The following is a 14,830-nucleotide window of genomic DNA, read 5'->3' as shown; positions in this document are numbered from 1 at the left end:
ACAATCCTTGCCCCCGAAGGCTTGGACATCCCCCACCCCCACCCCTGTATCCCTCACCCACCAAACATGCCTTGGAATATTTCAGGTTTTTTTCTGGTCTTTATTGCAATTTTTTTTTTCTTTTTTTTTTTTAATCTGAAGTGTTGCTGCAAGTGTCTGAGTCAGTTTCCACCTGACAGCTGGCCGGCTGCCTCCTTATGGAGGAGGTCTGTGGGTTTCGTCCCCTGCCAGCATGCTCTAGAGAGACAGGGCCTGTAGAAGATCCAGTGTGTCTGTGTGCAGATGCAAAGATACCAGAAGATATATTGTAAGGCATTGGCTCCCACAGTTGTGGGGCTGGTGAGGCTGAAGTCCATCTATGGGGCAGGCAGGAATGGACACTGTGGTACACAGGAGAGCTTCTTTTTTCCCAGGGAAACCTCAGTTTCCCTCTTAAGGCCTTCAGCTGATTGGATGAGGCCCACTCAGTCCATTGAGGGTCATTTTCTTAAAGTCAGCTGGTCGTGGATGTCACCACATCTCCAGAATACCTTCATCCAGATTAGTGTTCAGGGTGTCACTTGGAGCTGTGGCCTGGCCAGGTGCATATGTGAACTGAACTGTCCATTATGCTAAGACCTGTCAAGGTCAGCAAGAATCCCTGAAAGGCCCCAGACTCCCTGCTCCCTCCGCAGAGCCTCCTCTGGGACATCCATACCTTTGTTGGGCCCCTTCAGGAGCTTGTGGCAGCTTTCTCTTTGTCTTCCCTGGGACATTTCCCCACGGGCAGTGGTCAGTGTTGGGGACAGTACTCCCTAGGCTTGCTGCCAGACTAGCCCTCATGGCGCCCTCTGGTGGCGAGTGATCCTGCTGTGCCCTCAGCAGTCAGGGAAAGAAGAGGAAGTGGATCCATGGAAAGGGCCACTGAGTTCTGTGGCTTATCTAGTGAGCAGCATTTTCTGGTCAGCAAAACACCACACGACCACTCACAAAAGGCACAGAAACACCACAAGGTCCTCTTGGGCTGTGCCTTGTGTTACTGAAATTTCTGTGCAAAGCCTGAGAACCATATCCATTTAACTTGGGGGTCCTCCACCTCAGATTTAGAATCATGTTTTACCTGCTTTTTCTTCTTTCTGGATTTTTCTCATGTGTTACAGAGTTTCTAGAGGGTTCTGAGGGTACAGAGGTCCTGTGCTACAACTCTGGGCAAGCCAGACCACGATTCTCCACTAGGAGGCTGTACCCTGTGCAAGCCTGTGTGAGGGCTGGAGGATGCCAAGTGGCGAGGAGGAATGCTATTCTTCCCCTGCTTGCTGTGAGGTGTCAGGCACTAGAGGCACAGAGGCCCTCTGTGTTCTCTTAACCTTGTCCTTCTCCTCCTGGGCATTGATGGGATGCGTCCCCTCCTCCCTGCCAGTTGTGACGGGCCTGGCTTGGTGCTAGGCACATAGCAGGTTGCATCCACGTAGTCACCTTGCTGTGGGAGGATGCAGGGCACCTGGGCTTTTGCCTCCCACTTCTGGTCGCTCAGCCCCTTGTGGATAGCTGGGGCTGGAGATGAACCAGTAAGGTAGGCTGGACAGTGGTCAGTGGGGTGGCGCTGGGCAGGCTCATTCATTTTTCATGGTACATGGGCTGATTCCATGTTTGGCTCCTTGTAGGGTGATGGGGACCCTCTTTCCCAGAGCCCCATGAAGCTGACAGACTAAAGATTGAGACCCCATCTGTGGGCTCCTGAGCTCAGGGAACTTGGCCAATTCTTTTTACCATGCCTCAGCCTCCTTGCCCAGGAGATGGGCTGTCTGCCTCAGGGGTCGTGTGTGCGCCATTAATGAGGCCTTAGGAGAACCAGTGTCCTCCCTGCAGCCCAGAACGAGCTCGCTCAGCCTCTTATGTGCGTCCCCCTCCATGCACACAGCCAGCATCAGGCTGTAGCATTGGGTGCCGCCTGGGTGGGGGTTGCCACCCGGTTGGGGGGTGCCACCTGGCCTGGCCACTTCCCTGCCTATGCTTGCAAGCACCATGAGCCCAACCTGCCCAGGGAGGTGTGCAGCTGGGCCCTGGTGTTGGCCGCTTCCTTGGAGTGACTAATGGCATTTGCCACAGCGTCCAGAGAGACTGGCCCACCTGTACCATGTTGGGTATCATGTGCCCCAGCAAGATGTTCATCCTTGTTTCATTTGCCGAGTACGTATTTGTGTTTGCATTCTCGGCCTTCTCTTAGACATTGCGCTGGCTGACGTGGGCCACTCTGGTCTCTGGTTGTCACTTCTAAGTTGTTAACCTCTGACAGCTGTGAAAAGTCAGCTCCAGAGGGGAAGAGAAACCCTCACCTGGCCAGTCCCACTCTGAAACTCTTCAGTTGATGATAAAAGAGAAGTAGGGTTGGCATCCAGGGCTGTGAAGGGTCTTGGCATTTCCCTGTACTGCTCCAGGAGCCTCATCTGCACTTTCTAGAATGAGGTTTGACAGCTCTGGTAATAGGCGTTTGACCAGTTTTTGTGTGTGTGGCCAGGAGCCGTCTCTGCAGGTAAGAGCACACACAAGATTGAGCCACTAGGTGCCTGCTGCTGTGTCGTTTGTAACAGGGGCAATTTGGAAACGGTCTAAAAACTTTCTAAAATGGGGGGTTTCCAGGGTGCCTGGGTGGCTCAGTGGGTTGAAGCCTCTGCCTTCAGCTCAGGTCATGGTCCCGTGGTCCTGGGATCGAGCCCTGTGTCGGGCTCTCTGCTCAGCAGGGAGCCTGCCTCCTCCTCTCTCTCTGCCTGCCTCTCTGCCTACTTGTGATCTCTGTCTGTTAAATAAAATGGGGGGTTTCCGAGTTGGGGGCCAACCATGTGCCAGGGTTGAACAGAGTGCAGGGGCTCTGTGCTCCCTCTCCTGAGCCTCCTGGGTCAGTGAGTGCTTGGAATGCAGGCAGGTGCCTACGGTGCATGCTGGGGCTGAGGGAGTGACCCTGGGCGGAAGAGGGTGCTTTGCTCTTGGAAGTCCAGTTCTGCAGTGGTAGTTCTCTTTACCCAGAATACGTTTTATTCTGAAGCTTCCTTGGGAAATGACAGTAAGTAAGAAAACAAGTGATGTCTATAAACTCCTCTGGCCAGAGAGCGAGAAGCTCCTGGTCCGTTGGTGTTTGGGTTCCTATACGTTCCTGTTGCCCTTGTTCTTGCCCGGATGGAATATCAGGTGCTTTCCCCCACCAGTTTTTGCCCCCAAGACTTGCTGTGTCTTTTCACAGCCCCCACCTGCACCACAGAAGAGGCCCTGCAGACTGGGGCCGGTGGGGGTGGGGGACCGCAGAGGCAGGCCCTGCTTGGGACAGATTTCAAAGGCAGGAACTGTGCCCCCTTGCAGACCGCAGAGGCACTCAGGGCCACAAAGGAAGGATAGACCCATTTGCTGCTCCAGGTCTGTGTGCACAGATGCTTGATTAGGTTAATAGTGAGCCAACCCAGAATCCGGGCTGTCATCAGACACACCCAAACCTGTGTGCTCAGGCCAGCTGAGGGCCACATGGTGCCCCCCGTGGGGCAGCTGAGACTTGGTCTGGAAGGCACGTGGTCCAGCCAAGCAGGGCTGTTTCAGGCCACATCCTGGAACATGTGCCAAGCTCTTCACTGACCCAGAGAAAGCCATGCACTCTAGGCTGTTCATGCCCCTCTGGCTAATTTCCCTGCCTGGTTCCCGGTGACTGGTAACCAGTAACCATTGTCATTTGGGAGCTGGCAAAGCAGCCTGTTAACCAGGGGATTCCACAGGCTGTGGTAGTGCTGGGAAGGAGCTGGGACTGACAGAACGGGCCACAGCAGGTGCCTGGCAAACCTCCCCTCTACTTCCCTCCCTCCCCGACTCGGGTGCTCCCCGCTTTGTCCCGAAGGACACCAGAGACTTCAATGTGCGTCTTCCCCTGTCATGGGCAACATCACGTTCTCGTCCATCAGTTTCAAGCCCTGGGTTTTTCATCGTCCTGTGGCTCCAGGAGCTACACAAATCCACTTCTGGGCTCTGTGCTGGGACCCCCACTTCCAGAATGAATTTTGAAAGTGGGCATACCCACCTGCATGGTAAAGGTTTAGGTGGGATAAAAGGGTCAGAGTGAAGAGTCCCCCACAGGCCCTACCCAGAGAGAAGCATGGTCACTTTGGGAGTCAGACCTGACCTCCTTCCCTCCTCTTAGGGGTGCAACCCAGTCACTGTCCTCAGCAGACTGAGGAGGAAAATGCCACCTGGGGAGGCCACGTCTCCACCAGAGCCAGGATGGGATAAGGGAGAGGTTCAAGAGTGAGGTGAAGAAAGCGTCCCCCCCGCCCAGCCATGGCAGCAGGTGTCCGGCTCCGCTGGAAGCTGCTTTTGATTTGCTGACTTGGTGGCCCATGAGCATCCTGTGGCATTCTGGGCCATTGCGTCGGTGTGCGTCTGGCTCTGGGTACATCTCCTGCAGTGACCCTTAGCAGCCTGAACCTTGGCCTCTGGGCAGCGTGTTTCCTGCTACTTCTATAAAGGAGAACAGGAGTCACATCCAAGAAGGGATGAGCGGAAGCACAGGGTAGCCCCATGTGTTGGAAAAGAGATCCCATGTGCAGGCAAGACAGGCCCCCTCTGCCGGGTCTGGGAGCCACTCTGAGCCAGGCTGGCTCTCACTCTGCACATCCGGGCCTCTCCTTGGGGCAGGGACTGACTGTGTGCTGGGCAGGTCACTCAGTATTTGGGGACCAACTCTAGGCCAGGTGCATATGCAGGTTCCCTACAGGTCCACGCACCACCCTGAGGGGAGAGGCAGGGAGGCCGTGGAGCCGGGTCAGGAGCAGGGTCCCTTCTTACGGCCTGAGCCGCTGTGTCCTCAGTGTCAGACAGGCTGAACTGCCCTTATTTACCCATGACAGCGGAGCAGGGGTGGAATTCAGCTGCGCCGTGTTCAGTCCGGTGCTGATGAAGAGTGTTGGCGTGCCCACCTCATTGGAGAAGAAACAGGGCTTGGGCATACCGAGGTGGTTTGGCAGCCTGGATGAGACCGGAATGCAGCCTGCCTGTCCCCTTAACCTCCGTTTACCACTCGTGCCTCCTTCTGTGTTTGCCAGCTGTGATGAACTCTAGCACCCAAAACACAGGGATTACTTTATGAGGGGTGATCACTGCTGACAGGGCTCTAGAAGCCCATCCTGCACCCTGAATATGGGCCAGCAACCAGAACATGGGGTCTCCCTACAAGTACCTCCATAGCCTCTAGGACCTCAACCGAGGGAGGGTTGGTCTGGAATCCTGCAGTGGTCTCTGGGCACAAGGTTGTCCCACCTGTGCTGAGCCCTGCACCTTGGGTGGGACCATTGCTGTTTGTCTGTCTGCTAGCCAGGCTGGCCATCCCTTCTGCAGAGGCACTGCCTAAAGTGAGCTTTGCATTGACAAGACATTCATCCTGTGTCACATGTAACCGTGTTCCTGGTTTGTTGGGAGGAGTGCTGCCCATCCATGAGCCCCTCAGGTGGAGTCTGCATCACACAGGGAGCAAGGATTGGGGCATCTTGGTTGCTCCGTGTGCCCTAATGGCTCCCGATGCCCATCTTGTCTCATTTCATCTTCACGTGCATCCCAAGCCAGATCTGCCCCATATGCTGGGCAGGAATCTGGGTCATGGCCCAGATCCGTGGGATCCCTGTCTCTGGGTGTATGTTAAGCACTCTGCGCTCCTCAGACCGAAATGCCATTGCTGCTTAGAAAGTGCTAGCATATTCTCATTGTGTCAAGTTGTGGGATGGTCTGGGGTCCAGTGGATGGGCCATTCCATGGTTCCCCACCCCCATGCCCCTGTGTTGTGAACCTCCCAGTGATGTCTCCCGTTCTGTGCACAGCACATCTCCATCCCCCAGCCTGACTGCCCCACAGAGGCACGGACGTTCTCCTTCTACCTCTCCAACATTGGCCGTGACAGCCCCCAGGGCAGCTTCGACTGCATCCAGCAATATGTGTCCAGGTGAGGTCTCACCCGGGCCCAGTGCCCCCTTCTTTTTCTTCTTCTTCTTTTTTTTACGTAAGTTTATTTATTTAAATAATCTCTACACACAACATGGGCCTTAAACTCAGGACCATGAGACTGAGAGCCGCATGCTCTACAGGCTGAGCCAGCCAGGCTGGCCTGGTGCCTCCTTCCTTTCTCTGCAGGAGCGTTGCTGCTTATTTCAGCATGTCCGGGGTGCAGGTACAAGTCCTGGCCTGCTGCTGCCTCTGCCCAGGGACCTGGGTTCTCTTGTTTCTTCCAGATCGAGAAGTGTCATGTGGAAACCATGCTGCTCAAGTTAGCCCTGACCCCATTTCCCATTTGGGGGTCGTGGGTTGGGGGGCGGCATGGGCTCCTAGACCGTCTGTCCTTGTCATCCCAGGAGTTCACCTTGGCTCCTGGCCCCTTATCTTACAGCCACGGCGATGTTCACCTGGACTGCCTGGGCAGCATCCAGGACAAAATCACAGTGTGTGCCACCGACGACTCCTACCAGAAAGCACGGCAGAGCATGGCACAGGCTGAAGAGGAGACACGGAGCCGTGGGGCCATTGTCATCAAGGCTGGAGGCCGCTACCTGGGTGAGGATGAGGCCCGGGACTCCCACCTTTCGGAGGCTCATGCCTGCTGCGCATCTGTGGGGGTGGGGAGCAGGAGAAACTCAGGGCCTGTCCTGGCCAGGAGCTGGAGGTATGGGTTGATGGGTGTGGCCCCAAGCAGGGTGAGCCAGGTCGTCGTTGGATCAGAAAGGAAGGTCCCATTACACTGGATGAGTCAGCTGGGGGCTGTGACATCTGTTGATTGCCCAGTTTGGATAAGAGCCCCAAGAACTCTAGGAATTCCAAATCCACAGGCCCCTCTCCCAGACTCTGGCCTCAGGGATCTCTACCCATCAGAGAGAGTGCTCCTTGAGGGCTGTGGTTTGTCCTCCTCTAGTGGCCACCCCTGCCCTCACCTGCCTGCCTAACTCCTCCCCAAGACTGATACGGCCAGTGGCAAGGTGTACATGGCGAGACGTACCCTGTGGCAAGAGGCCTGCTGCTGGATTGGGGCCAGTGAGGGGCTGTCGGGTCACACCTGGGAAGGAGATGTGTTGACCCCCCCTGCCAGATGAGAAGCCTCTGGCAGTACATCATCTGCTTGGAAACAGTTTTGGTGAAGTTGAGACACCCCCGATGTGGACAGTGTGTTTACTTGTAGGAAGCTCTGTTGCTGCTTTAGGCTTCCCAGCACCTAGGCCCAGACAAATTCATACGTCATCAGGATTCAAGGCCAGGAAGAAGGGTGTTAGGCCTGAGGGAGACACAAAGTGGCTTACAGCAAATGGCTTTGGGGGCTTTTCTTTTTTAAGAAAAGGTAGGAGGATTTCAAAGACCCCCCAGAGGAGCACGTGATTTCACTGGCTTGGTGGTGGGATTGACTCTGGACAAAACCCCAGACGTCCTTACAGGAGTCCGTGCCGCCGTGAACGCTGCATCCGGGTGGAAGTGGCTGTGCGTGCTGAGGGAGCCTATGCTCTGGGATGTGAGCCGCTGCCCACTGTGTGGGTGGGAGCCCACCCCCCACACCCCCCAGAGCCGCAGCCAGAATCCCAGCATGTTTCCCCTGCCTGCTGTCACCTCGATGTGCAAACATGAACGTGTCTACACATCTCCATAAATTTCTGGTCCTTCAGCCTAAAACCAGGACAGAAATGTGGCTTCTTCAGCCACTTAGGGTACAGCAAGAGTTTTGCAGTGGTTTCGGTTCTGGCGGAAGCACTTGTCCCCTGGCCTCTGAAGACAGACATGCATGTCCCACTGTGTCAGGCCTCTCCCTGACCCTAAGCCTAACCCTGAGGAGTCTGATAGCACTTCTTCCTGTGTGAATTTGACAAATGAGATTTAAGGCATGAGAACAAAAACAAACAACAAAAAAAGTCCTCACGGAGAGCTTTCTGGCCCAAGTTCATGAGGCATGCACTGCCTGCCCTTGGCTGTGCATGTTCCTCAGGGGCGGTGCTGCTGTCCAGAGTGGAGTTCACAGTTTCCGAGTGGAGGCCCCTCCGTCCAGAGCAGAACTGGAGTCTGTTAGCTCTAGAAGGGTGGGGGGGTCTGGCTGCTGCCCCTGGGTCTCTGAGCATAGCCATGTCTGCCCAAGAAGTGCCTGACGGGGCTGCAGCCAGGGAGCTGCTCTTACCCTGGCATCTCCAGAGAAGCTACCCAAGCGGCCCGATGCCTTTGTTCAGTCCTCCTTTTTCATAAAAGTGAATGGGGGATCCTGTGGGGCCAGCACAGTGCTGTGATGTGTAGGCTCTGGGGGGACCTGCCTGTGACCATTCAGGAACCCCACTCTTTTTACTCTCGGCCCCCTCTCCCTGTGGTGGTTGGGCTACCCGTGATGAAGTCCATTCTGTCTCCTGCAGCTCCCGCTTCTGACACTGGGGGCCCTGCAAGCCCTTGCTGAGCTGTGTGCGGTCAGCAGGTGGTGCTCTCAGCTGTCCTGGGTCTCCACTTAGTTGCCCAGGCTGGGCCTGGCTCAGACTGCCTTCCCCTGGGGCTGGCGGCCATTGGAGGGCAACCTCGCACTCGTTCCGAACTTAGCATCCGCCCCAGGCAGAGGGACACTGAGGGACACCCCCTCACCCCCTCACCCCCTCACATCCCTAATGCCTTGGCTCTTGTTGCAGGCAAGAAGGTTCAGTTTCGGAAACCAGCCCCAGGGGCCACGGACGCTGTCCCCTCCCGGAAGCGGGCGACCCCCATCAACCTGGCCAGTGCCATCAAGAAGAGCAATGTTGGTGGCATTAGCGGGGGCAGTGGGGTGTCTCAGAGGCCTTTCCGCGACCGGGTGCTGCACCTCCTGGCGCTGAGGCCCTACCGGAAGGCCGAGCTGTTGCTGCGGCTGCAGAAGGACGGCCTGGCCCAGGCGGACAAGGATGCGCTGGATGGCCTCCTCCAGCAGGTTCGTGCTTGCCCGGGGCCAGGTTGAGGGTCCAGTCAGCCTTGAGTGGCTTCTGCACCGAGTCTGGACACAGGGCAGCTTGGGAAGGGCCCTTCCCGGGGTCTCTTCCAGGAGTCTCAGCCTGCCTCAGAGCCTCGGCCTTCTCGGTTAGGACATGCTTAGGGCTGTCACTGACATGTCCCTGGTCGTGGTGCTTACTGTCCAGTGGCCCTGAGGTTGTTCATTGTGACGTCAGCACCCTAGTCCTCACTGTCTGTGAACACACAGGCAGCAGGCACAGCACACAGGATCCTGGACATCAGTTGCCCAGCGATTGTAGAGTCCAGAGAAGCCTGGGTAACCGCAGAGCTCAGCCTCCTCAGTCAGGCAGCTTCCCTGTTTTGGTCAGCCAAACAGGGAACACTCACCAGCTGCGGCCCTCAGCAAGGGGCTTCACTTGTGGACCCCCAGGCTTCTGTGTGCGGCCACAGCTTGACTGCAGCGCCTCGTGCGGGGTGAGAGCCTGAGCTGGGAGGAACGTGATGTCAGCAGATGGAGCCTGCTATTACAGAAGAGCTCAGCCTCGGAGCAAGAGCTGTAGGCCTGGCCCCTTCCCCTACGCCCTTCCCTGTCTCCCAGAGCCTGTGGAGGGAGCTGGAGGACCCCCGGGAAGGTGAACAGCTTGTTCTGGCCTCGCCACATCAGCTGGACCATGCAGTTGCCTCGGGGCCCTGCCGACAGGTTCACTTGGCTGGCAGTGGACAGTCCCGTCCTGTGGAGGAGGCACGGTTGAACCTCGAGGGGTTCTGTCCTCCAGCTCAACTTGCCCCCCTTACGTCCTGCCTCAGATGCTCTGGGCACGCAGACAGTGCAAAATTGACATGCTGTGATAATGAGTAGTTGTGTCTGAAGATGAGCTGAGCTCGCTGCCCCTCGTGTCACTAGGACTCTGGCCTCGGGAGTGCCACTTGCCGGGAAACTCTGGATTTGGCCTCTTTTGTTTTGTTTAATGGTGTGTGTGAAGGCAGGAGGGAGGTGGGCAGAGGGAGAGAGAATTCTAAGCAGGCTCCATGTCCAGCACAGAGCCCTACACGGGGCTCGATCTCACGACCCTGAGATCATGATGAAATCAAGAGTCAGCTGCCTGACAACTGAGCCACCCAGGTGCCCCTGGATTTGACCTGTTGAGCCACTCTCCCCCCATCAGAGGTAGTGCAGGTGAGGACCAAGCCGCGCAGTTCTCCCTCTGAGCATACGAGTTGGCTCAAGGCTTGATTAGAAGATAGACGTGTTGCTTCATGGCTCAGAAGTTTTCTTTGGCAGAGGGGTCTACCAAAGCATCCAGAAAGCTCCAGAACCAGGAATGATGTTCTGAGGGGGTTGGTTTCCTTGGAAGGTCACAGGTGTCAGCCTTATCCTTGGGAACTCAAAGGAGGCACAGTGGAGGCCCTTCCTCTGGGCTGGAACTCGGAGAGAATGAGGCAGGGCTGGCAAAATGCTGGGTCTTTACACGTGAGCCAGCATTGTCCCTGGGTGTGCTGTAGCCCACACTGCTGGCCGTTCAGGCTGCCATCAGCCCCTACTGTGGCATTCTTGGAAATGGCCCTTGCTCCCATCTTCCTCTCTCGCCCTGTTTGTGCCCAGAATAAAGAAGAAGCACATGAGCCCCTCAAATGCAGAATGTGGAACTTGGCTGACCAAGCACACAGTTAACATCTGAGATTTACCCTCTGAGCAGCCCTCGAGTGCAGCCAGCAGGCCAGGCTCGGTTTTTGAAGAGCTGGGGATCTGTTGGTACTGATGTCATTCTGCCCGGGGTGCCTGCTTTTCTAACCTCTGAGATGCTGCCGTTGCTCCCAGCCCTTGCCCGGGATCAGAGAGGCCTTGTGCTGGGCTCCGGCTTCTCTGGTTGATTCGGATTCAGCAGCCTCCTGTGGGACAGCTTATCTTGTGTCTGTGGGCAGAACATCCCCCCTTGTCTGTTTTCTACTCTGTTTTCTTCTGAATGGCCCCGTCTGCTTTGTGCTTCTGTATTTACTACCCAGCATGTCCTTTCTGGGGGCTGGGTGCAGTAGCAGGATCCCAGCAGCTTGAGGAAGGGGAAGGTCTCGGGGGATACTATGAGCTGGTTATTTCCAGCCTCCCCGCCGAGGGATCAGGGATTCCGATGAGCAGCGCAGATGAAATCACACTCTTCAAAGGCACCTTCTCTTTGCCTTCTGTGGAAACATCTGTCTCCGGTGCTGGCGGGGCCTCAGAGAAGCCCGGAGGCTCATCCTCTGTGGGCGGGAGTGTGGACGGGTGGGTGGCTCTTCTGGGAGCATTTTAGCAAACTGCATCAAGAGCTGTAAAAATGTTCAGAGCCTTTGACCCACTCATCCCACTTCTGGGAAGTTGGCCGAAGGAAGCCGTCACCAGCGTGGGAGAACCTGCACACAGTGGTGTCTATTTAAGCTACAGAGAAACTGGAAATGGCATCCAGTGCAGATGCTTGGTGGAATATTACTCAGCCATTAAAAAATGCTCCCTGTGGAAACCCTTGTGACCTGGAGTCCCCTTAGAAGCCCGTGGTAGTGAAAACGACTGCTGCTACGCCAGCTCCCCCACAGCCGCGCACTGTGGGCCCAGCGAGTCTGGCACAGGGGCTCCTGCTTGGTAGCGGGGCCTGAATTTCTTCAAGTGCCCTTAAGGTTGACATTCTGAGTCCATCTTTGCCATCTTGGAGACAAGCTCGGCCATTATTAATCAGCCTGAGCAGGGCTAGCTGGCTGCAGGGGAGATGGACTTAGCCTGGTCCCTGGGGGCCCCGGCTCCCCCATCCACCACCGTCTCTGCCACGGGAGTGCATGTCCAAGAGGGGGTGTCCATCTCTTCAGACTGCTCTACTGGAATAGCATAAACTGGAAGGCTTATGAACAACAGACGTTTACTCCTTGCGGTTCTGGAGGCTGGGAAGTCTTAAGATCAAGGCACCAGAAGATTGGGTGATTGCTGAGGACCCCCTTCCCAGTTCACAGACTGTCTTCTCACGGTGTTACCACATGGCAGGGGTGAGGAGGGAGCTTCTGGAGTCTCTTTTACAGGGACACGGTTCCCATTCATGAGGGCTCCTCCCTGATGACCTGATCACCTCCCAAAGGCCTCACCTCCTAATACCTCATTTTGGGTGCTGAGATTTAACATGAATTTTGGTAAGATGAAAACCTTCAGTCCATAACAGGGGAGGCCGGTGCTGGGGTCCTGGGAGTGTAGACGGCAGCCCCGCCTGCTTTGGAGCCGGCGTGTCTTCCAGCAGCTGCAAGACCTCGGTGTCAGGACCTGGTGTTCTGATCCTTTTGCAACCCAAGGCTTGTTGCCCTGGTGTGCAGGGGATTGGGGGAGTGCTGTCCTCTTTCCCCTTGTGTGTCTCTGCCCCCCAGCCTCCATCACCTACTTTCAGTAACTTCTGCCTTTCCTAGGCTTCTGGCAAGGTGATTCTGTCTCTGTATTACAGGTGGCCAACGTGAATGCCAAGGATGGTACGTGCACGTTGAAGGACTGTGTATATAAGGACGTGCAGAAGGACTGGCCTGGCTACTCGGAAGGGGACCAGCAGCTGTTGAAGCGGATGCTTGTCCGGTAAGGCCGCCTCCCGTGCCTGGGCATGTCCCCACACCCTGGTTCTGGGACAGATGGCATCCTGAGGGTGCGAGGGCGGCCTTGTGTGGTCCCGAAGGTCATAGGGCTCTTGAGCAGGATGGAGGGATCTGTGGAGACTCTCTGGCAGTCTTTCCCACTACCTGAGACACCTCAGGGCCGGGCCGGCACCTGCCGAATGGAGTGAAGGGTGCAGGTCACGCACCAGAGCCCCAGAGTGCCCACACAGGACGCTTCGGTCCGCTCTGCTTGTTCCACGCTTCCTTTCCTGTCAAGCGCACTTCCAAAACCTGCGCAGCCCCACAGGCTTGGGCTACAGGCCGCCTCCTTCTTTAAAAGAACCTCCCAAGAACTTGAAGCAGAGAGAAACAAAGCAAAACAAAACTCCCCACAGGCGTGATTAAGTAGCATTAATTAAACACATTCCCTTTCAGATTAATTGGGACCCGAGGTCAGGAGTGGCCTTGGTGGCTCAGGGGAGGAGTGGTTAAGTAGGCCCCTGCCTGGCTCAGGCGAGCAGTTAATGATTTCCTTCTCGGCCGATGCCTGACGGGAGTGCAGCCTGTGAAGTGCCGCTCAGAGCAGGCTGGTACACTAATTAGTCTTTAAATGATTTCTCAGGGACTTGAGTTATTTATGTGGTTGTGGGTTTTGTTTTTTTTTTCCCCAAAGTTCAGCTGTTTAAAGCAGTAATTGCATGTAGACTTGGGGCTACTCTAGGTGAACCCAGAGTTCCTCCTCAGCCCTGCAGGGCGCTCTTCACCAAGCCAGTACCTGCTTCCAAACCAGCCTGGGGTCACCGCTCCGACTGTTCAAAGGTCGTGGGGGCCTTGAGGAGCTCTTCCCAGCAGAAGACCGGTCGCTCCCACCCCCATCCTCTTTCTGGTGTTTCCTGTTGCAGCAGCTAAACACGCCTGGGGTTGGTTCCGTCACCTACGGGTGTTTTGATCCCTTAGACATTTTTGGACAAAGAGTCTGGTGTTGAATTGGTCAAATTTACCCACCCAAGTGCTCTGAGGTGACAAGGCACACATTAGGGACACTGCAAGGCTATTTCTGCTGTTCTCAGAACCCGAGGGCCTTGGCCGCACAGAGCGCTCCAGAAGGAGCATGGCCGAGAGCAAGTAGCCTTGTTGTGTGTTGGTGTGTAGGTGGGCTCAGCAGGAATCTCGGCTCTGGAGCTTTGTGTCATTCCAGGCTCCTCCCTGTTCCTCCCTGCTCCGCTGAGTGAGCTGCTGGGCCTTGTGTGAACACAGGGCCCCTAGCCTTCACCTGGACAAGCATGGCCAGCGAGGCCAGCACCGGGGCCCCGCTTGGGGATCAGCCGTGCCAGAAACCGCTTGTTGCCAGTGGCACCTGCTGTCCTTGGAAGCTTGGGTCGGTTGGTGTGCAAAGGTCACCATCGGCATCCTGGATGCCCGCAGCCGCACTGAAGGTTACCCAGCCACCCGTCTGTGCACTTTTTTCCCTTCAGTTTAGGTTGTTCCCTCCCTGAACAGAAAACCCAATTTATAGCCGTTCTTGAAAGCTCGCAGCAAAAAGGAAAAATAAGGCCTTGGGGTATTTCTGCCGCTGAGGATTGGTATCACCCCAGAAGCTGGGCTGCCTCCTTTTCCTACAGCTTATTCAAAATCATACCTGACCTAAGTATGCTGATGCTTCCAGGGTCAGCCTGGGCCCCTGAGGCTCGGCTCTACATGGACACCTGCTGCCACCATCATTTTGATTCTTCCTCTGTGTTTCTGTTTCCCGTGTGTGGGGCTGCTGGGGCCTGTCCTGTCCTGGGTGTTCAAGGGCGCCACGAGGCCTTGGCAGCCATGCCCGGCCCTGTAGTCACTCCCCTTGTGTCTGCCTTTCGTGCCAAGGCCATACTGTATTGACTGTTTTGGCTTTATATTAGATCTTGGAATCTGGGATTGTGAGGCCTCCAGCCTCATTCTTCTTTCTCACAATTCAGTGGTGTGAATCACATCCGCAGTGTTGTACAGCTGCTACCTGTACTAGTTCCAGAACACGTGCCCCCAAATGGAACCCCACGTGTCAGCAGATACTCCCGTGCCCCCTCCCCCCAGCCCCTGGCAACCACGAATCTTTCAGTCTCTGTGGATTTGCCCTATTCTGGATGTTTCCTATCAATGGGATCTTTGGGACTTTTGGATCTTTGGCCTTTTGTGACTGCCTTCTGTCTGTGTACGGTTAGGGTTCACATAGGCCGAAACATGTATCAGAGCTTCGTTCCTTTGCGTGTGCTGTGTGGGTATCTGGTGCGCGTGGAGATCCACCCCCATCCGCTTGTCTGCT

At 55.9% G+C, this 14,830-nt stretch overlaps 1 protein-coding gene across 1 annotated transcript in view; it reads left to right on the top strand.

The window, feature by feature from the left end:
* ELL (elongation factor for RNA polymerase II) overlaps positions 1-14,830 on the top strand; it is a 74,919-nt gene that overhangs the window by 48,037 nt on the left and 12,052 nt on the right. The window contains exons 3-6 of the mRNA XM_045992241.1: positions 5,826-5,947; positions 6,389-6,552; positions 8,640-8,914; positions 12,387-12,511. Of these exons, the coding sequence (XP_045848197.1) occupies positions 5,826-5,947; positions 6,389-6,552; positions 8,640-8,914; positions 12,387-12,511 (686 nt within the window). The remainder of the gene's footprint in view (positions 1-5,825; positions 5,948-6,388; positions 6,553-8,639; positions 8,915-12,386; positions 12,512-14,830) is intronic.

This window comes from Meles meles, chromosome 20 (assembly GCF_922984935.1).
Source record: "Meles meles chromosome 20, mMelMel3.1 paternal haplotype, whole genome shotgun sequence".
Taxonomy (NCBI): Eukaryota; Metazoa; Chordata; class Mammalia; order Carnivora; family Mustelidae; genus Meles; species Meles meles.
Note: the sequence above shows the minus strand (reverse complement) of the source record. Positions and strands in the feature narration are given on the sequence as shown.